Consider the following 18,265-nt stretch of genomic DNA (forward strand, 5'->3'; position numbering starts at 1 on the left):
ATATATATATATATATATATATATTATTTCTTTCCAAATGCTTGGTTATTTTATTTTCGACAGTCCATGATTCAGATATCTACATGCATTTTCTAATATGTCATCCACGGTGACCATTGCAATATTCGGTTCAAATTCGATTAGAGAATAATTCAGTTCTATTCTTTCGATCTACAAAAATATATATCAATCAATTATTATATCATATTCGGTTCAGTCAATTTGATTTCAGTTTCGATCTATTTTAGGTTTTTATTAAAACAATTTGATTTTTTTAGGAAATTTTCAATTTTTCGGATTTTTTTAAAAAATTAGTTTGGTTCTAGAAAATTCAGTTTTGTAAAATAAATACCGTTCAAAAAATTTATATGATTTGGTTCGAGAACAATATCGTATTTTCTGGTTCGGTACGACTTGGTTTCAGAGAACCGGACTAAATCGCTAACCCCTACACGGACCATATACTACTACTCTCTACCAGCATCTTAAGAAAACCATTTTGAAATCGGGTCGTCAGTAATCGAATCCGCATGAATTCCGCTGCCCCAAACATACTGATTTTAGTTTCGTGTAATGAGAAAAATAACAGGGGAATTAACCCAAATGGGCCTCAAAGATGATATAAGAAATATCTTAACCTGCAGATATCCCCATGTGTTTTTGCATATTATTGCGAATATTCCGGTATCAAAAAACGAAAAAAAAGAGGCAGATCTAGAAGGGTTTGCTCACATCGTCTGCAAGTCAAGAGACCACACCACACAAAGTGAAAGCTTATTAGTGCTCCTTCTCGTAGTCATCCTTGGTTCCAAAGTTCTTGCACCAGAGCTGTGAAGGAATTGGGCGCACTGGCATGTGTGGCCGTTGCTGGAAAAGAATATCAAATCTTTTTTTCTCAGTGATATGATCATCAAACAAGAAACTACTCAATGCAATGCAAGCAATCCAAGCATAAATTTTAATCTCAGGCATCTCAAGCTTGGAACTTTTACGAACTGACGACGAAAGCAGCAAGCTTTCAACATTTCTGAACCACCATTGTTGAGGAGCTTATATGGTAGCTCTTCAAAAAGCCCAAGTGTTCTTGTTACTGGTTTGTAAGAGTCCACTGTTTAGTTAGGATTCTCCTCCAAGACATTTCACAAGGAACAAAAACCAGGCAGACCACAGAAACAATCAATAGAGTATCTATGGGCCGTTACACAGTCTGTCTGACAACATATGGACATGTGGTAAGCCATATCTTCCTACTCAGAAACAAGTTACAGCAACGGCCTAAACCAATGCTTGAAAATACCATCCAACTACAAGTTAATCTGAACTACTAAACATTAGGTAGCCTATAGACATTTTTTTCAAGAGATAATGAGGGAAAAAGGTATGTTCAAACATGCTAGACTATAAATTGAACTTTACAGGAAATTAAAGCATTTCTACCCTTCACATATGGATCTTCATAAAAGGTACAGATCAGACACTAGTGACTAAGGAACAGGCGAATACACTACAAATGTAAAGAAGCGAATCTATTTGTTTACAAGATCGAAATGAAAGGCATTGCCCTCAAAATCAATGAATGCGATGTTCGCCCTCAAGAGATTGATACCTTATTGTCCGTTTCTGAATCCAGAGTTTTTGCAAATAAAAGCCCGACAAAATGCACTATACCTCGAGCTCAGCAGACTTCATGGCGATAGGGATGCAGACGAGGAATACGCCGAACATAGCAATGGCAGTGTTACGACGCCAATGCTTCGGCCTACAGTAAGCCCCACCGGGCATGCTCCAGACTTTGCTCCTGAAATCGCCATGAGCGCCCTCTCCTCCATGTCCTCCCATGGTTCCTCGATAAGATCGATTCAATCCAGTAAACGCACTTTCCTTTTCCTAAATCAGCAATGAGATAACCAGATCGGTCAGTAACAGAAAATGCAGCAGCCAAAGTAAACCCTAGCTCACTGACAACCCCAAGTTACAATAACGCAAGCAGACACCACATCCAATATTCGTGCACAGAATCTCCGAATCAACCACCGAAAGAGGAAAACGCCGGCGTACGGCGGCAAGAGATCGGCTTACCTGAGACGAATCCGGAGGATCGCAGAGAGGAAGAAGGCGACAATGTGTTGGAAAGGGTGGTATTTGTTGGTATTAACTCCGATAGATGGAGGGCATTTACGTCTTTACATTCGAAAGAAAAACCGAAACTATCGGCCTCAATATTTGGGCCTAAAAGGAAGCGTAACGAGCCCGGGCTTCTCCGTAATTTTTGAAAAGACTTAATAGAGAAAATTGAAACAGCACGGTGTCCGCATCTATACTATAACAACTGGATACAGGGCAGGACGGGTTGAGTGAGTGGATTGTATTGAGAAACGGCACGGCGTTCGCCATCACAGCAAATTCCTGGTGGTTACTCGATCTGAACTCCCGGGTGCATTACTCGAATAATAATAATAATAGTAGAAAGTTTTTGGGAAAATATGATAAAATGACACGTTTTTTAATATTCATATTATAAAATGTCAACTATCACCACAACATAATACAATCAAATATTTTTTTATAATCCAAAAATTTTCTAAATCTTTAACTCAATTATATATTCGAGAGTAACGGAAAAATATAAGTAAATATCCTTTTCTAAGTGGAAACCCAAACATAGGTTGAAAAATAGATTTTTTTTTTTGATAATCCGGAAGTTCACGGATCTTTGACCCGACTACATCACCTAGAGGATCGGGGAAGCCCATGTGAATATCCCTCCCCATGTTTGGATTTGAACCTAGGATGAGAACATGCAAAGCATGTTCTCTCACCACTAGGCCACCCAAACTTGGGTAGGTTGAAAAATAGATTTGTTTCATCGCTAACAGTTGAGTCACACCCAATGTTAGATACAATCAAATATATTTTTGTTGTATTTTTTTATAATGGAAAACCCTATCTGCTATCTTTCGTACGCGTTGATTAGATAAATCCACCGATGCGGGACATTATAAATATATCAACGGATATTAGAAATGTGTATCTTCTCTTGTCCTTTCCCTTTCATATGTATTGACAGCCTCTAAAGGGTTGAGACATGTATGATAATGATCATAATGTATGCAGTGTACGTAGACACATGCGAGATGTGGGTAAGCATAAAATGCAAATTATGAAGAAAAAAACTGTTTGGAACCTTTTTGCTGAAGTCCCCATATTCCTGGAAGAAGGGAACCGGTGGATTTTTTTCCACAGGAAATAAAAAGGATTTTAGCCTCAGACAAGGCTAGCTTCTTCTTCTCTTGTCTTTATACAAAATCCTGAGTTGGGTGTGAGATTATAAACAGAGTTTTTTTTTTCCTTTCTATTTCCTACCTTTTTTTAAAAAAATTTCAAATTGAAATGGTGCCAAAATTAGGTGGCATATAGCAAAGGAAGATGTATGTGTGCATGTCAGTGCCTTCCTCAAACATTTCTAACATAGAAAGACACACACACACACACATATATATATAACCACCACAAAATTCGAATGTGGGATTATGGACAAGTTTATTTACATATTTTCTCATTAATAACCCATCTGAAAGTGTCAAATCCCAGTTTTTAATCAAACCTACGTCACGTGTTTTTTTTGGTGGAGGAATAATATATAATAGTGAATATATATATTAATAATTTTGTGGGGTCTCTTTCACTTACACAAATATAGGGCGAGATGCGCAATATAGAAGAAGTAGTGAGGCCGTTTTATAATTTTCAGCAAACGGAAAAAAAAAATCCATTCGACGCCCTAAGGACGGTGCATCCCCACATTTTTCCTCTCTTTCAAACATTCTTCCCTGCTTCTCTCAATCCCCGAAATGTGTCTGGTCTACGAGCTTTTTCTCTCTCAGATCTGCGATTCTCTCTTACAGATTTTTTGATTTTGCGAACACTAGATTCCTCGTGGAGAGTTTTTGTAATTAATCGCGAGTTTTTTTTTTCTCCCTAAATATTCTCTGTCAATATTCCTAAGCTTTTATGTTGTGTTGAATCGCAGGAAACCCTAGATTCTGTTTGCGGTATTGTTCTTGTTGTACAGATCTTCCGTAGGTAGGGTGTTTTGACTTGTCTGTTTGTTAGCGTTTAGAGTTCGAAGAAGGTCGTGATGAATACTAGAGGAAGGTATCCCCCGGGGATTGGTGCTGGTCGTGGAGCTGTCAACCCGAACAACCCTGGCTTCCTTTCGAGGCCGGTTTATCAGCAGCAACAGCCGCAGCCGCCGCCGCCGCATTACGTTCAGCGTGGCAATTACTCACAGAACCATCAACAGTTTCACCAGGCGCCGCAACAGCAGCAACAGCAACAGCAACAGCAGTGGCTTAGAAGAGCCCAGTTCGCCGGAAGCAACAACAACAGCGGCAGCTCCGGCAACAACAACGGTGTCGCAGTTGATGAGGTCGAGAAGACGGTTCAATCCGAAGCTATTGACTTAAAGTGAGTTTTCATCATTTTCCTACTATTCGAGTTTCCGAAACTTTTGTTTAACTCTTGGATATATGTGTGTAAGTCTTAAAGGTTCTTTTTTTTTCCCTGGCCGGATATGGGCATACTCTAGTTTTCTTTCCTTTTTTACGATATTATGCAAACAAGATGTTCATATTTAAGAGCAAGGATTTGAGACCCTTGTGATGTGTTTCGAAATGATTATTATTTATATGTAATGCTACGATGGAAATAAACTGTTATTGTGGAAATTCTATCTGTTTTATCTCGCGTGACAATCTTTTCAGCTGGAAGCTTGTAAATTGATTCTGAACTTTTGTTGATGTTTTCTCGTCAGTTCACAAGACTGGAAGGCGAGGCTAAAACTACCCCCACCTGACACTCGCTACAGAACAGAGGTAACGTTTGAATTTTATATTTTGCTTACTGGTTTGGGGAGAGCATGGATGTGTGCCATTTCTTTGCATCTATTCGAGTAAGGAGGGAATACCTTAATCTTGTTTTGGATATCCAATTTCAAGTGTGGCTCTGGTATGATTCAGTGGTTCTCCTGTTGACATGACAACTTTTTATAAAACTTTGTTGTGGTTGCACGATTGATGTGTATCCTCTTAATCTTTTTGAAGGAAGAAATGTTTGGTTTCTGAGTCTAATGTTGAGACGCATATCTTATATGTAAAGTTTCTTTTTGCTTGCCACCTGCAAATGCATTATCTATCTGTTAAAGTGGCCTCACTTTTGATTATTTTCATTCCTTTTGAAACAGTCTTCGTTCATTTTTGTTTTCAGGATGTGACAGCCACAAAAGGAAATGAGTTTGAAGATTATTTTTTGAAGCGAGAACTTCTCATGGGTATTTATGAGAAGGGTTTTGAAAGACCTTCTCCCATTCAGGAAGAGAGTATTCCAATTGCCTTAACCGGTAGTGATATTCTTGCCAGAGCCAAAAATGGGACTGGAAAGACAGCTGCATTTTGTATTCCAGCCTTGGAAAAAATTGACCAAGATAACAATGTCATTCAAGGTAACTATTGCTTGGATAAAGTGATCTTGATTTCGTCACGTGGTGTGAAATCTATTCCCTTTGTAGTTGTCTTTCCTTTCTAGTTTGGGTCGTCACCAGTTCCCGAATTGTATGCAGTTGTGATACTTGTTCCAACACGAGAGTTGGCTCTTCAGACATCGCAAGTCTGTAAGGAGCTGGGTAAGCATTTGAAGATACAAGTCATGGTGACCACTGGTGGCACCAGTCTGAAAGATGATATTATGCGTCTGTATCAACCTGTCCATTTTTTGGTGGGAACTCCTGGGAGGATTCTAGATCTTGCCAAAAAGGGTGTTTGTGTATTAAAAAATTGTTCAATGCTTGTTATGGATGAGGTAAATGTGTGATGCTTATCTTTAGTTGAATTTCTGTCTCTATTGCTAGTGTAGTATTTTCTAGATTCTAATTTTGTGTGCATCTGTATATCAGGCTGACAAGTTATTGTCTCAAGAGTTCCAACCTTCGGTGGAACAGTTGATTAGGTTTCTTCCAGAAAATCGTCAGATATTGATGTATTCAGCCACATTTCCAGTCAATGTTAAGGACTTTAAGGACAGATATCTAAGGAAGCCTTACATCATTAATCTCATGGATGAACTCACACTGAAGGGTATTACACAATTCTATGCTTTTGTTGAAGAACGCCAGAAAGTTCACTGCTTGAATACCCTTTTTTCCAAGGTTAGATCTGAAACAAAGCTTTATTTGTTTGTTCTTCTTTGTCAGCCTCTCACACTCTCTACTTCTTTCGCAGCTGCAAATAAATCAATCGATCATTTTCTGCAACTCAGTGAACCGTGTGGAGCTCTTAGCTAAGAAAATCACAGAACTTGGTTATTCTTGCTTTTACATTCATGCGAAGATGCTCCAAGACCACCGTAACAGAGTCTTTCATGACTTCCGCAATGGTGCATGCCGAAATCTTGTGTGTACTGGTATGCTGAGTTCTATGTCGTTTTTTTTTTTTGCAAATCCGTGATGAAGGAAATGCATATATGCAAACCTTTTGGATCATCTCGGTCCTTAGCTTGAGATATAGTCAGTGCTTTGGCCAACTTTATTTTGACTGTCTTGGCCTTGTATTTTCTTATAAATGTTTCAATTAGTAGTTTGTGACGATCATTTGATGGTTGCTACAGATCTATTTACACGTGGGATTGACATTCAAGCAGTCAATGTTGTAATTAACTTTGATTTCCCGAAGAACTCGGAAACTTATCTCCACAGGGTAAGCTTAAGACTCTGGTTGTCCTTGATTCCGTCATACTTATTGATGGTCATTTGATGTTTGATATGTGGTTGCTGTGCAGGTTGGTCGATCAGGAAGATTTGGACATCTTGGTTTGGCTGTGAATCTGATCACCTATGAGGACCGCTTTAACTTGTATTGTTTTTACTGCTTTCTGTAGTTTGAACACCTGACTCTGCAGCACACCCAAAATTTAAAACTCTTTGTCATTCTCTTTTACAGATATAGGATTGAGCAAGAACTTGGAACTGAAATCAAGCAAATTCCTCCGCATATTGATCAGGCAATTTATTGCCAATAACGTGAAAAGGACCTCCATTTCTTCTGCCATTAGGAGTATCAATGGTGAGTGATAAAGAATATTTATTTTTGACATGTTTATGCGCAACTCCACATTTGCACCATTTGTAGAGTTGACTCTCTTTGAAACTCGATTTTTAAAACTCGAATGATTCACACTAATCATTCCTTGTTTGCCGCATGCAACATACATTTGAACTTCTTGCAAAATGGATTTCAACTATTGTAGTTGTAGGCCAAATGGATAAAGGTGTTGCAGATTTGTTAACATACCTAAATTTATATGGTCTAGTTTGTGCATTTTATTCGCCGATTTGAATCACATCCTTTTGAGTTTGGAACCTTTCTGCTAATGGTTTCTTGGTCTTTCTCCTTCATGAAAAATTGCCTTGGACTTGTGTTGATATTTCAGGTCGGATGACGCACTTGGTACTGGGTACACTGTTTCTCATCTAGCGATGCAGAACAGGGCACTCAATAAGTTGTTTTCGTTGTGGGAAGACTCTGGAACTTAGTACTGTCTGCATCTACCTCTGGAATGCTTTTATGGGTCTCTAGAATTTCTTGGTTCCTAATATTAACAATATTTTAGACAAGTTTTAGAAGGTTCTGAATATCTGGTAATGCTGGACCCAGCATTTTTCTGTTGGTTTGTTTGCTTTTGTCATAGACTGATTCGTGGTTTGAGTGTTGCAATGTGTCTTGTGGGAAAAGCTGTGGAAACGTTTCCATGGGTCAGTTTCATGTCCTGTTTTCAACTTTCAATAATAAGTCTTTTGAGACCTGTAGACATTTTCTGTCTCTTTTGCCGTTCACTGAGTTTGTCTGATTTGAATGCCGCTTTGGTTGCTTTGTTATATTGGTTGGTATGTGGCAATATGCACAAGAGTGTTAAAGATAGACAGGGTACATAGTAATGCAACACAAGAAATAAACACAACGTGCAGAAGAAAGGAATGGAGGAGAAATGCGATATGTCCGTTTTTACAGGTTTGATTCGTCTCAGAAGCAGATGAAGGACTTGTGGTGAGGGCTCTGTCCCGTGGCACGGAGCTTTGCAGCTCTCTCTTCTGCCTTGAGAATCTCTTCAGCACGTCTGGTTTGAACCTTTGCTTTCTTCTCTTGTGCCTTGGTATGCACTGCTGCTATCTTGTTCCTCAGTCTCTCTGCTGCTTTCTTGCTGTCCCCTCCTCCCTGAAAATTGGGGAACTTTACGCTATGATTCCCGGTTCTGTTTTTCTCTCATATGTGATCTGTGTTGGATTTTAGTTTATTAGCGGAACAAGTGTCTAGCATGACTAGGATAAGACAGGAAAGAATACAATTTGGGTCAAGATTCTGTAGGGGAGATGTTGATTGTCAGATAGCGTTATCTAATATCTGTCAAGTAATCTTTGTAGCCAGGATCGTAGGAGTTGGAGACTGTGTTCCGAATTCATGTGATATATGTTTAGAAAGGTGTTTGAGAGAGATAAAAGGGGGTGGTTGCGATATGACTGACGGATCTCATGGTCAGTGTGAGAGACAGACAACATTAAAAGAAGAAGCCGCGAGGTGATGATGGTTAAAACTACCTTAATCTCGGCAAGTTTGGCCTCCAACTTTGCGGTTTTGTGATTCTCCCATTCAGTGATGGTTGATATCTTCTTCTGAGCCCTGTATGCATGCATGCATATACATGGGGAGAAGGAGAAAGGGTTTTTATAGTGATATAATATGATTTTACCTGTGAATGGACTTTGTGATCTTGTGTTCCTCCCATGCCTTGATGAACTCCAACTTCCCCTCCTCCTCTGAGATTAGTAGTAGTAGTAGTAGTGTATTTTTTTTCATTACTAATTAAACCGTAGTAATTAACGTATAAAACTTTGACATTTTTAAAAATTCGTCGAAAATCTTTTATATTTGATCGACGTGGGAAGGGTACAACAGGTATTTGTTTTTTGAGATATCTGTGGTGATGATGATGATGATGATATGTTTGCCATGGAAACGTCCACTTGATAGAGTGAGCTTTCATCCATCCTCGCATCGCATTCCATCAAAGTCGAACATCTTTTTCTTTGGTTAACGTTTGAACCCTCCCTCGATCCTTTGGGTCGAATCCCGCAACGCCTCACAGTTCCAAAGGACGGACGGACGAATGACAAGGCATCAAAGACAATAAATTCACATGATCACACGTAATAGGCGGCTTTGTCACTAAACAGTGGCTGGGGCCTGGGGGCTTCTCCCAAAGTCGAACATCTTATATTAAGGATGGAGTTTTACTTTTTTTGACAAGTTAGGTTTATGTTATGTTATTTGTATAAACGTTCTGACACGTGTTGATTTGCAATGATAATGCATCATCCATCGTTACTAAATTGAAAAGGAAGAGAGCATCCGAATACCAGAAAAAAGAAAAGGATCTTGGTGAAATTGGTATATATGCTAAAGCATTCTATCCATAATTCATAAAATCTACTAAACTTTTAATCTAGAAAGATATAAAATTTGAAATATTTTTGTTTTTATTATAAAGAAACAAACAGTTTTGTTTTATATTATATTATAATTTATAGCGCCAGCCAAACGCTCCCTTTTACTGTCGCGCTCATAGACTCATAGTAACCCTGCTCCCCACGGGAACCGGTTTTTTCGCGATAATGGAAGCTCCTCGCTATGGCGGATTCTGCAGAGAATGGGGAGACAGAGTTGCAGAGAAGGTTGTCTCGGCCTATCATTCTCTCCCCAAGAAGGGTAAACCTCAGGGACGTGAAGTCACCGTCTTGTCCGCCTTCCTTCTCTCTTCTCCTTCCCAAGGTTTCCCTCTCTCTGCCATTTGGTGATATCGTTTCTCCAAATTGAGTCTCTCTGCGTGGTTCATCGTGGGAATATGGCTAGCGATCGAGGCGTTTGTGTTCTCTGAGTTCCCAAGTTTCTCCGATTTTGAGAATTTAGGGTTTTTGTGCAGAACTGGACGTCGTCGCGTTGGGGACAGGGACGAAATGCGTTAGCAGGTCGCTCTTGAGTTCCCGTGGGGACATTGTGAACGATTCTCATGCCGAAGTTACTGCCAGAAGAGCTTTGATGAGGTCTGTTGTAGTAGTAGCAGTAATACTTTGGAATTTCGATATCTTTGCTTCCTGACTTTGACTCTCTGACGAAGAAATCTATCTGCATAACCCAAATGCTTTGAAGAGTTATGCTTTCTCTCTGAAATGATGGTTTTGATTTTCCCACCTTTCTTAATGGTAGATTCTTCTACACGGAGATTGAGCGAATGAATGAGATGTTAGATACGATCAGACGTTGTAACGAAGCAAAGCGTGCGAGAAATGACAATGGCCACAGTTCGATTTTAGAGTTGGAACTAGATTGTCCTGGACAAAGGAAATACAAGCTGAAAGCTGGGTGCCACTTGCATATGTACATATCGCAATTGCCATGTAATTATATTAAGTTTAGTAAGACACCTTTTGTACGTGATGATATTCTTTCTGGGTTCATGAGTTCTTGGATTTTTGATTCTGAAAGCTTGTATAATCCAAAGTTGGCATCTTCATGTGGTTTTCCTTCCTCACATATAGGTGGTTATGCTTCTACGAGCTCGCCACTGTATGACATGAAAAAGAGTCCATCAACAACAGAAGTTGATGCCCCAGTGCAAGAGAAAGAACTGGATAGGTCCTTTCTGAAGCTTTCAGATATTCCAGGGCTAAAAATCAATAATGGAGGTATTGAAGTATTGTTCATAGTTCTAAGTTGTGGTTTAACATTTGGATGATTGCCATCCGGGCAGGCTGATGATACTACTGTTCTTAAAAGCTGCAAATGTCTTCCTTTTTAGACAATGACTCTCCAGCGATGGATAAGGTTCAGAGGAAGCCTGGTCGTGGTGAAACGACACTTTCGGTTAGCTGCTCGGACAAGATAGCTCGTTGGAATGTCGTCGGAGTTCAAGGTTTGTTTTGTTGCATAGTCTGTTAGTGTTTTGGACAAGCCCTTGTTTCATCTTTCCCTCCTGCCAAAAATATATGTCCATGCCATGTGAAATTTGTGGTTAACATTCTTTTTTATCTGGGTCTGTACCTGAATTGGGTAGCTGATCTCTAATCAGTCTAGATTTTGCATATCGTGCTTATTAGTTTTTCCTGTTTCTTTTTCTCCTCATCTTATTGCAGGGGCATTGCTTTCTCACATCCTTCAGCCTGTGTATATTTCTACCATCACTGTTGGACAATCTCTGCATTGTCCTGATAATTTTCCTCTGGCATATCACCTGAGAAGGTCTTTGTATGATAGGATCTTACCATTATCAACTGAGCTACGGAGTTCCTTTCGTTTGAACGAGGTCTGTTAGCTGCATTATACCAGTTATTACTGGAAATCGTAGTTACTAGCATATATATTATTCTGTTTTCTTTGCAGCCTCTATTTTTTGGAGCCCCAGTACCACCATTAGAATTTCAGCATTCAGAATCTGCTCAGACTACCCTAACATGCGGGTATTTTCACCAATCTCTTCCCTCTTTATCAGATGATGTATATCACTTCTGTCATGTTTCTTAGTAGAAGGTGATGAATCTATGTTTGGTCTCTTAGGTATTCCTTATGTTGGAATCGCTATGGGTTGCATGAAGTTATCCTCGGAACAACTGGTAGAAAACAAGGGACCTCAGCCAAAGGAGCGCTCTACCCATCTACTCAATCGTCTTTGTGCAAGTAAGTTGACGGACGTCCATACAATCGTGCTTGTTTTCGGTTATAATCAATACCAAATCATCAAGACCAACTTAGCTTTCACCTCAGGCAGCGATTACTGCAGATGTTCTTGAAAATAACTCAAAGACATGAAAGCGGATCTTCAGAGAAAAATTCCTCTTACCGAGAATTGAAGGTAATGAATGAGCATTACTTTGTTTCCAAGTACGGATACTAATTTTGTTCCATCGGTTTGCCGACATGTTTTTACATGCTATGCTAATTAAATTACGACACAAGAGTTATTCTTGCTGTAAGTTTTCTAAATTCTTTTCCCACAGGATGAGCCAGACAGTTGCGGTCTCTATCATTCTGAGGTGAATTTATATTTTGGGGTCCTGTTCTATGCAGGACAAAGCTATGGAATATACGCTGATGTCAAAAACCTTTAAAGGAAGGTCCCCTTTCAATACTTGGCTAACAAAACCATTGAACTATGAAGAATTCTCAATTAAATAGTCATGAGGTGAGCTTTTCTACATTTCCACACATTGTTGGAATTTCTTTTAAGCATGAAACGCTACCATTTCATTGTCCTTTACAAGTACAAGTTGCTCACTTTCTGCTGTTCCAATCATAGGAACTGGCAGTCATTTTCAGTGTTTCATGAAGAAAAGCAGAATAGTTAATTATGATTATTACGTTCCAAAAATCAATGAGACTGTGAATCCACACGAAATTCAGAGAGCCGAAAAGTACAAGGGAAAAAACCCAGGAAAGAAACGTAATAGCAAAGCATAACACATGAATCGACTGAAAGAAATAAGGTGAAGTTGTTCAATTCAGACACAGGAAAATGTTTTAGAAAGCTCGTCCTTTGATGATGTCGAGGCTCATCTCGCTAGGATCTGTTGCTTGCAATTCAACTTGAATTCCATCTAGTTCTCTCTTGAACCTGTCTTTTGAGCTTGCGTACAGCATCTTACTCCTCACTTTTGATGTATCAGGTGACCTAAGGCCAAAAGGGCCATATTGTAGAGATAAGGTGATGGAAAAGGAAAAAAGGAAGGCAAGAAGAAGAATTGTAGCTTGTGTTGTTACTTGCTAACTTACCAGGCAATGAAGAAGATCTTACTCTTCTGGCAATTGTCTTTGGTGGTAAAATCGAAATCATAGACAGCGTAACGACATTCGTTCTCAGGCATAGAGCTGGTGAAATCGTCGTAAGTTTCCTCTGGATTCCCAATCTTATCTACAACAACTTTTTGAACTTTCTCATCAATCTTAAACACGATGAACCTATAACTCCGTTTGGCTTTCAATTCCAAGAACTTGAGCTTGCATTCATCATTTACATGCATCCCAGACGCTGAGTTAGCCTGCACACCAACACACACTTTATCCACGTAGCAAACTGATATGAATCTCATCCAAATCCATGAGTAGAACTCTAGTATATTTGTAAGGTTAGGGGAGTCCACAGGTTTATAAGCCATCAACCAGTCTTATATCTGGTCAAATGAGAGACCATAATACACCATGATTTGACATGCCTACATAGCCTTTTCCTTCCTTTGCTTGTGGTTTACTCTAATTGTAAATGACATGTTACTAGAGCCTAGAGGCAAAGCCAAAATGGCGCCAACCCATGGACGTAATTCACCCTTAGAATCATGTGCCATTGACCAATCACGCAAATGGTCGATGTGGAATCATAAGAACAAGGTCATACATGCATTATGTTATGGTATGCAACATAATACAATGAGAATAGAAAGCAAACTTACCATGTTCTTCCCTGAAAATGCAAGAACGGAACTTGTGGGTTTGTGATTGGTAATGGTCAACGAAGGGTATAAAGAGAGCAATGATGGGTGTGGGGAGAGGGGGGGCTTTTGAGGGCGAGGAAGAACAGAGAGGTTGGTGGATATTTGTGATAGTCTTTAGGCCTATCACGTCTATTGCTTAAACTTTGATGCTTTCACGTTGTGGGCATATTTTAAGGTTCCAAAGTTTATATATATATATATATGTATATGAAGCACATGACCTGAATTCGGGTGAAGTTGAGGATTGATGATGAACATGTTTTGTTTGTTTGGTCAAATTTTGACATAGTCTTCCGTTCCTTTGATTGGTCCTAGACTTTGCAACTTTAGTTTTTTTCTTGTTAGGCCCATATGTCTTGTGTAGATTCTTCTCTCTAATATTTAAGCGGAAAATGCAGGGTTTTTGAGCCGGTCCGGTAGCCCATATACGTACGGAGCGTGATTGAGCTTCCATTGTATTTGTGATTATGATTACATATGATCTATATCATAGTTTTTGAACAGTACACACACATATATTTGTATAGGAGAACATATCATACGTGAATGTATGTGGATGTGGGTATAAGTAGGATGACATGGTGGGCTAAATGAAGTATATTATGAAAATGCAAGGCCCAATGTTTTTGTCAGATGAAGAGGGCCATGGGCCCAAGTTTTGTAGGATTGTGAGATAATCCTTTCGTAACCTTTGAAAATATCTCACAAGTGGCCACCCTGTATACCTTATCTTCTTCTTTGTTTGATACATTTGTATGTGTTTATTATAATATATTTGCCATGACTTCTTATTTAACACGCATAATGTCTTCATGCATATATGCTATATAGAAAAGCAAACCACATTGACTATAGACTATAGATAATCATTTATGTGTATACCGAAGGCGATATGTGATGATCCTCTTTTATTATAAGGTTCATAGTCGTTTCGATTTAGACGTCTTCCATTTTGTATGACTACGTATAAAATGGCAGGAACTCATCTTGATTTTACTGGTGCTTTGTTACGTGTTCCGCAATTTTTATTTTTTTTAATACAAAGGAGGGATTTAGATAGTCCTGTAAGATTTATGATAGTTCAGAATTAAAAACCAATTAGAACTATATAACATATTTTGGATTTAGTTTTATTCAAATTGGTTCAAGTATCAAATCATGACGTCAATGAATAATATAAATAATAGAGAAAAACACGTACCTACTTTAAAAAAAAAGGCAGATTTTTAGAACATGTAGTTGGATGTTTTGATTAGTGTTGGGAATTAAATATGCATGTTGTAGTATTGCGAAACGAGTGGAAAAATCAAAACATCTCAGTTGGTCGTGGGGGTCAACCCCTTGGTTACGCGCCATGGCTTGTGGGCTCCAATGGCTATTGACGCTCCGAGAATTCGACACGTGTCAAGATCTAACGGCGGTGTCGTTCCCTGCAAGAATAAAATACGGCATATGCAGTGGAGAGAAGAGAGATGTGACGAAATTACCTTGAAAAGGAGGAAACAAATACATAACCAATATTTGGGTTTTCTTCTTCCTTCTTCTTTTCCGTAGTTTCTAAGAAACTCCGACTGTTGACGTGAGATTTGGTATTCTATAGGGCAAAGTCACTGGCTTTGGTTCTTGTCCTCTGCTTAATCTCTGAAGGACGACGAAAGTAGAAAAGGGTATGTCTTCTTCTTCTTCAATTTTCTGACAGGGTGACCAGAAGACTTGTAGCTTGGTAAGAGAGTAAGCTTCACCTGAGTTGTTCCTAATTTCATCTTCCCCTGTTCCGGCCCTGGAATCGAAGGATTTCCATACGGGTCTTCTGAGTTTTTCCTTTCTGTTTCCCGAGAAAACCACAATCTTGGCGCGCAAGATTCTGCTTATACCAGTTTCCAAATTTCTGCACCAACAAACCATGTTCGAGACTGTGTTTAATAAGTTTCAGAATCCTTCTTCTGCAGGTTTATCACAGTCCCATCTTCCGAATGAGTAATCTCAAGCTATGCGTGGAGGTCATAAGCGCACACGACCTGTTTCCAAGGGACAGGCCAAACTCATGCAACCCTTTTGTGGTGCTCAAGTTCGACAACCAGAGCTTCCACACCACCACCAAACATAGTGATCTCAACCCTTTCTGGAACGAGTCTTTCTTCTTCGCCGTCTCTGATCCCACCGTCCTTTCAAACCTCACGCTCGAAGCTCACGTCTATGGCCACCACAGCCAATCCGACAATGCTAAGTCGTTTCTCGGAAAGGTTCGTGTCTCTGGAACATCTTTTGTCACTCGTTCTGAAGCTTCTCTGTTGTATTATCCTCTCGAGAAACGCAGTGTCTTCTCCCGAGCCCGGGGAGAGCTCGGGCTGAAAGTCTTCATCACAGACAACCCTTCTCCAAAGTCAGAAACTTTTCGAAGTTTTGGCTCGATCCCGCCTTCAGAAACCATAAAGCCAGAGGCTACAGTTGTTGTGAAGGAAAAAACACGTGCTTTCCGGGTTTTTGGCTCGACTCCATCTTCAGAAACCATAAAACCAGATGTTACAGCTGATGTGAAGGAAAAAACACGTACTTTTCGTAAACTTAGCCCTACCCAGAAACAGCAACAGGTGACGTTCCATAACATCAAACCTTCAGACAAGCAACAACCCGTGAAATTCGGCATGCACGAGATGAGATCTGCACCACTGCCTCCCAAAGTGGTTCAGATGAACAGTCCGGGGGGTCCGTCTGATTTCTCTGTGAAAGAGACGAGCCCTTCTCTCGGGGGCGGATGGATCATCGGAGGAAGAGTGGTACGTGGCTCAGAGAGGCCAGCGAGTGGCATTTACGACCTCGTTGAAGAGATGAAGTTTCTCTACGTGAGAGTTGTGAAGGCACGTGAACTTCCTGCCATGGATGTTACAGGAGGTCTTGATCCGTATGTCGTGGTTAAAGTCGGAAACTTCAGGGGAGTGACCAAACACTTTGAGAAGCGGAACAACCCAGAATGGAACCAAGTCTTTGCCTTTGCCAAAGAACATCTCCAGTCGAACACTCTTGAAGTTGTGGTGAAGGATAAAGACATTCTCCTCGATGATTTCGTCGGAATTGTCCGGTTCGATTTCCGTGAGGTCCCCGATCGTGTTCCTCCTGATAGTCCGCTGGCTCCTGAATGGTACAGATTAGAAGATAAGAAAGGTGAGAAGAAGAAGAAATCCGAGATAATGCTTGCGGTATGGTTCGGGACTCAGGCTGACGAAGCCTTTGCGGAAGCAGTTTTTTCAGACACCTTTAATTCTTCGGACAGCTCGAGCATTCTCTCCACGAATGTTCGTTCGAAAGTTTATCATTCACCGAGACTTTGGTACCTCCGTGTCAGAGTCCTCGAGGCTCAGGATCTTGTTGTTTCTGAAAAGGGTCGAGTCCCTGAAGTGTTTGTGAAAATCCAAACCGGTAATAAGATGTTCAAGACGAAGATCTCTCAGTCGAGAACCCTTAACCCGAAATGGAACGAAGAGTTCTTGTTCGTAGTGGCAGAGCCGTTCGAGGACCATTTGGTCGTATCGGTAGAAGATCATGTTTCACCCAACAAAGACGAGTCGCTCGGGAATGCTGTGCTGCCGCTGAAAGACGTCGAGAGACGGACGGATGACAGACAGATGAGAGGTCGTTGGCTTCATCTGGAGGATTCGCTCAGTGACGCCATGGACGAAGACAAGGCCAGAAAGGTGAAGTTTGCGACCAGGCTTCATCTGGCTGCTGTTCTTGACGGCGGTTACCACGTTCTTGACGAGTCGACTTATTACAGCAGCGATCTCAGACCTACTGCTCGGCCGCTCTGGAAATCCGCCATTGGAGTCTTGGAGCTGGGGATCCTGAGCGCAAATGGGCTCCATGCCATGAAAACACGAGACGGGAGAGGTATAACCCCAACTAGGGTGGACATTTTTAGTCTGAGATCCACTGATTTTCGGATATGGTATCCGATTCGAGAAATAATGGGACCGAATATTTAGAAAATGATTAAAATTTCTATAATTTTTCACGTATTTACAAAAATATCTAGATCTATTTTCATATTTAAAACAACCTAATTTCATAAATCTCATGGGTTCGGATACCCTTGTTCTCGTTCTCGGTGTTGCGGTATCGAGGTCGCGGATATCCGAGTCTCGCGAAACTGAGACAATACCTTAAAAATCATGCGAGATCGAAACAGGATACTCTGAACATCCGGGTATTCGATCCGCGTGGGAGACCCGACAACCATTTCTTATGTTTTGATTTGGTGTATTTTATCTAATTTATCTATTGGGTGACCAAATTCTTACAGGTACGTCAGACACGTACGTAGTTGCAAAGTACTTGAACAAGTGGGTACGGACTAGGACAGTGGTCAACAGTCTGAGTCCAAAGTACAACGAGCAGTACACATGGGAAGTCTACGACCCGGCCACTGTCTTAACCATAGGTGTCTTCGACAACGCTAACATCGGAACCTCGAACGGAAACAACAGCAGAGACAAGACGATCGGAAAAGTCCGTATTAGGCTCTCAACCCTGCAGACCGGCCATGTCTACACGCACACATACCCTCTACTCGTACTAGAAGCTTCCGGTCTGAAGAAGATGGGAGAGCTTCACTTGGCCGTACGGTTCACCTGCACTTCCGTATCGAACATGCTGATGAAGTACACGAAACCGCTCTTGCCCACA

General features: G+C 40.4%; 6 protein-coding genes across 8 annotated transcripts in view; 3 read left to right on the top strand and 3 right to left on the bottom strand.

The window, feature by feature from the left end:
* Positions 1-583: 583 nt before the first annotated feature.
* LOC104817018 lies at positions 584-2,179 on the bottom strand. Its single transcript, XM_010546076.1, has 3 exons — positions 2,080-2,179; positions 1,669-1,887; positions 584-867 (listed from the first exon to the last, which is right to left on the bottom strand). Exons 2-3 carry the CDS (start codon positions 1,837-1,839, stop codon positions 778-780), a joined length of 261 nt encoding a protein of 86 aa, XP_010544378.1. The 5' UTR covers positions 1,840-1,887; positions 2,080-2,179; the 3' UTR covers positions 584-777.
* A 1,627-nt stretch (positions 2,180-3,806) lies between these two features.
* LOC104817022 (DEAD-box ATP-dependent RNA helicase 8-like) lies at positions 3,807-7,858 on the top strand. The gene is made up of 10 exons (XM_010546081.2): positions 3,807-4,467; positions 4,814-4,874; positions 5,266-5,500; positions 5,618-5,856; positions 5,951-6,202; positions 6,276-6,456; positions 6,661-6,749; positions 6,832-6,905; positions 6,993-7,115; positions 7,483-7,858. The coding sequence occupies exons 1-9, from the start codon at positions 4,139-4,141 to the stop codon at positions 7,069-7,071; spliced, it is 1,539 nt and encodes a 512-aa protein (XP_010544383.1). The 5' UTR covers positions 3,807-4,138; the 3' UTR covers positions 7,072-7,115; positions 7,483-7,858.
* Positions 7,859-7,981: 123 nt separating this feature from the next.
* Positions 7,982-9,226, bottom strand: LOC104817021 (remorin). Its single transcript, XM_010546080.1, has 2 exons — positions 8,645-9,226; positions 7,982-8,264 (listed from the first exon to the last, which is right to left on the bottom strand). The coding sequence occupies exons 1-2, from the start codon at positions 8,738-8,740 to the stop codon at positions 8,073-8,075; spliced, it is 288 nt and encodes a 95-aa protein (XP_010544382.1). The 5' UTR covers positions 8,741-9,226; the 3' UTR covers positions 7,982-8,072.
* Positions 9,227-9,648: 422 nt separating this feature from the next.
* LOC104817020 (tRNA-specific adenosine deaminase 1) lies at positions 9,649-14,381 on the top strand. Of its 2 annotated transcripts, XM_019202914.1 has the most exons (12): positions 9,649-9,875; positions 10,027-10,147; positions 10,311-10,501; positions 10,643-10,789; positions 10,903-11,016; positions 11,237-11,406; positions 11,484-11,560; positions 11,658-11,777; positions 11,865-11,952; positions 12,098-12,282; positions 12,764-12,979; positions 13,984-14,381. In XM_019202914.1, exons 1-10 carry the CDS (start codon positions 9,719-9,721, stop codon positions 12,206-12,208), a joined length of 1,296 nt encoding a protein of 431 aa, XP_019058459.1. In that variant the 5' UTR covers positions 9,649-9,718; the 3' UTR covers positions 12,209-12,282; positions 12,764-12,979; positions 13,984-14,381. The 2 variants fall into 2 exon arrangements, with proteins under 2 accessions (XP_019058459.1, XP_010544381.1); XM_010546079.2 differs by lacking the exon at positions 13,984-14,381 and having other exon boundaries at positions 12,168-12,282; positions 12,764-12,813.
* Positions 12,318-13,622, bottom strand: LOC104817019 (actin-depolymerizing factor 8). Of its 2 annotated transcripts, XM_010546078.2 has the most exons (3): positions 13,544-13,622; positions 12,870-13,135; positions 12,318-12,768 (listed from the first exon to the last, which is right to left on the bottom strand). In XM_010546078.2, the coding sequence occupies exons 1-3, from the start codon at positions 13,544-13,546 to the stop codon at positions 12,618-12,620; spliced, it is 420 nt and encodes a 139-aa protein (XP_010544380.1). In that variant the 5' UTR covers positions 13,547-13,622; the 3' UTR covers positions 12,318-12,617. The 2 variants fall into 2 exon arrangements, with proteins under 2 accessions (XP_010544380.1, XP_010544379.1); XM_010546077.1 differs by lacking the exon at positions 13,544-13,622 and having other exon boundaries at positions 12,870-13,365.
* A 426-nt stretch (positions 14,382-14,807) lies between the features above and the next one.
* LOC104817091 (FT-interacting protein 1) overlaps positions 14,808-18,265 on the top strand; it is a 4,587-nt gene continuing 1,129 nt past the window's right edge. The window contains 3 exon segments of the mRNA XM_010546168.2: positions 14,808-15,252; positions 15,535-17,470; positions 17,883-18,265. Coding sequence (XP_010544470.1) covers positions 15,559-17,470; positions 17,883-18,265 — 2,295 coding nt within the window. The 5' untranslated portion in view covers positions 14,808-15,252; positions 15,535-15,558.

The sequence above is a fragment of the Tarenaya hassleriana genome, unplaced genomic scaffold, assembly GCF_000463585.1.
Source record: "Tarenaya hassleriana unplaced genomic scaffold, ASM46358v1 Cleome26, whole genome shotgun sequence".
NCBI lineage: Eukaryota > Viridiplantae > Streptophyta > Magnoliopsida > Brassicales > Cleomaceae > Tarenaya > Tarenaya hassleriana.

Excerpts from the sequence above, each read along its gene's own strand:
- LOC104817018 (XM_010546076.1), bottom strand. The coding sequence starts at position 1,839 with ATGGGAGGACATGGAGGAGAGGGCGCTCATGGCGATTTCAGGAGCAAA. Across the intron at positions 868-1,668 it reads TGAAGTCTGCTGAGCTCGAG|CAACGGCCACACATGCCAGT; the intron begins GTATAGTGCATT and ends ATTCTTTTCCAG.
- LOC104817022 (XM_010546081.2), top strand. The coding sequence starts at position 4,139 with ATGAATACTAGAGGAAGGTATCCCCCGGGGATTGGTGCTGGTCGTGGA. Across the intron at positions 4,875-5,265 it reads ACACTCGCTACAGAACAGAG|GATGTGACAGCCACAAAAGG; the intron begins GTAACGTTTGAA and ends TTTTGTTTTCAG. Across the intron at positions 6,750-6,831 it reads CGGAAACTTATCTCCACAGG|GTTGGTCGATCAGGAAGATT; the intron begins GTAAGCTTAAGA and ends GTTGCTGTGCAG.
- LOC104817021 (XM_010546080.1), bottom strand. The coding sequence starts at position 8,740 with ATGCATGCATACAGGGCTCAGAAGAAGATATCAACCATCACTGAATGG. Across the intron at positions 8,265-8,644 it reads CCAAACTTGCCGAGATTAAG|GGAGGAGGGGACAGCAAGAA; the intron begins GTAGTTTTAACC and ends CCCAATTTTCAG.
- LOC104817020 (XM_019202914.1), top strand. The coding sequence starts at position 9,719 with ATGGAAGCTCCTCGCTATGGCGGATTCTGCAGAGAATGGGGAGACAGA. Across the intron at positions 10,502-10,642 it reads GTACATATCGCAATTGCCAT|GTGGTTATGCTTCTACGAGC; the intron begins GTAATTATATTA and ends CCTCACATATAG. Across the intron at positions 11,017-11,236 it reads GAATGTCGTCGGAGTTCAAG|GGGCATTGCTTTCTCACATC; the intron begins GTTTGTTTTGTT and ends ATCTTATTGCAG.
- LOC104817019 (XM_010546077.1), bottom strand. The coding sequence starts at position 13,252 with ATGGCTTATAAACCTGTGGACTCCCCTAACCTTACAAATATACTAGAG. Across the intron at positions 12,769-12,869 it reads AAGATCTTCTTCATTGCCTG|GTCACCTGATACATCAAAAG; the intron begins GTAAGTTAGCAA and ends TTTTGGCCTTAG.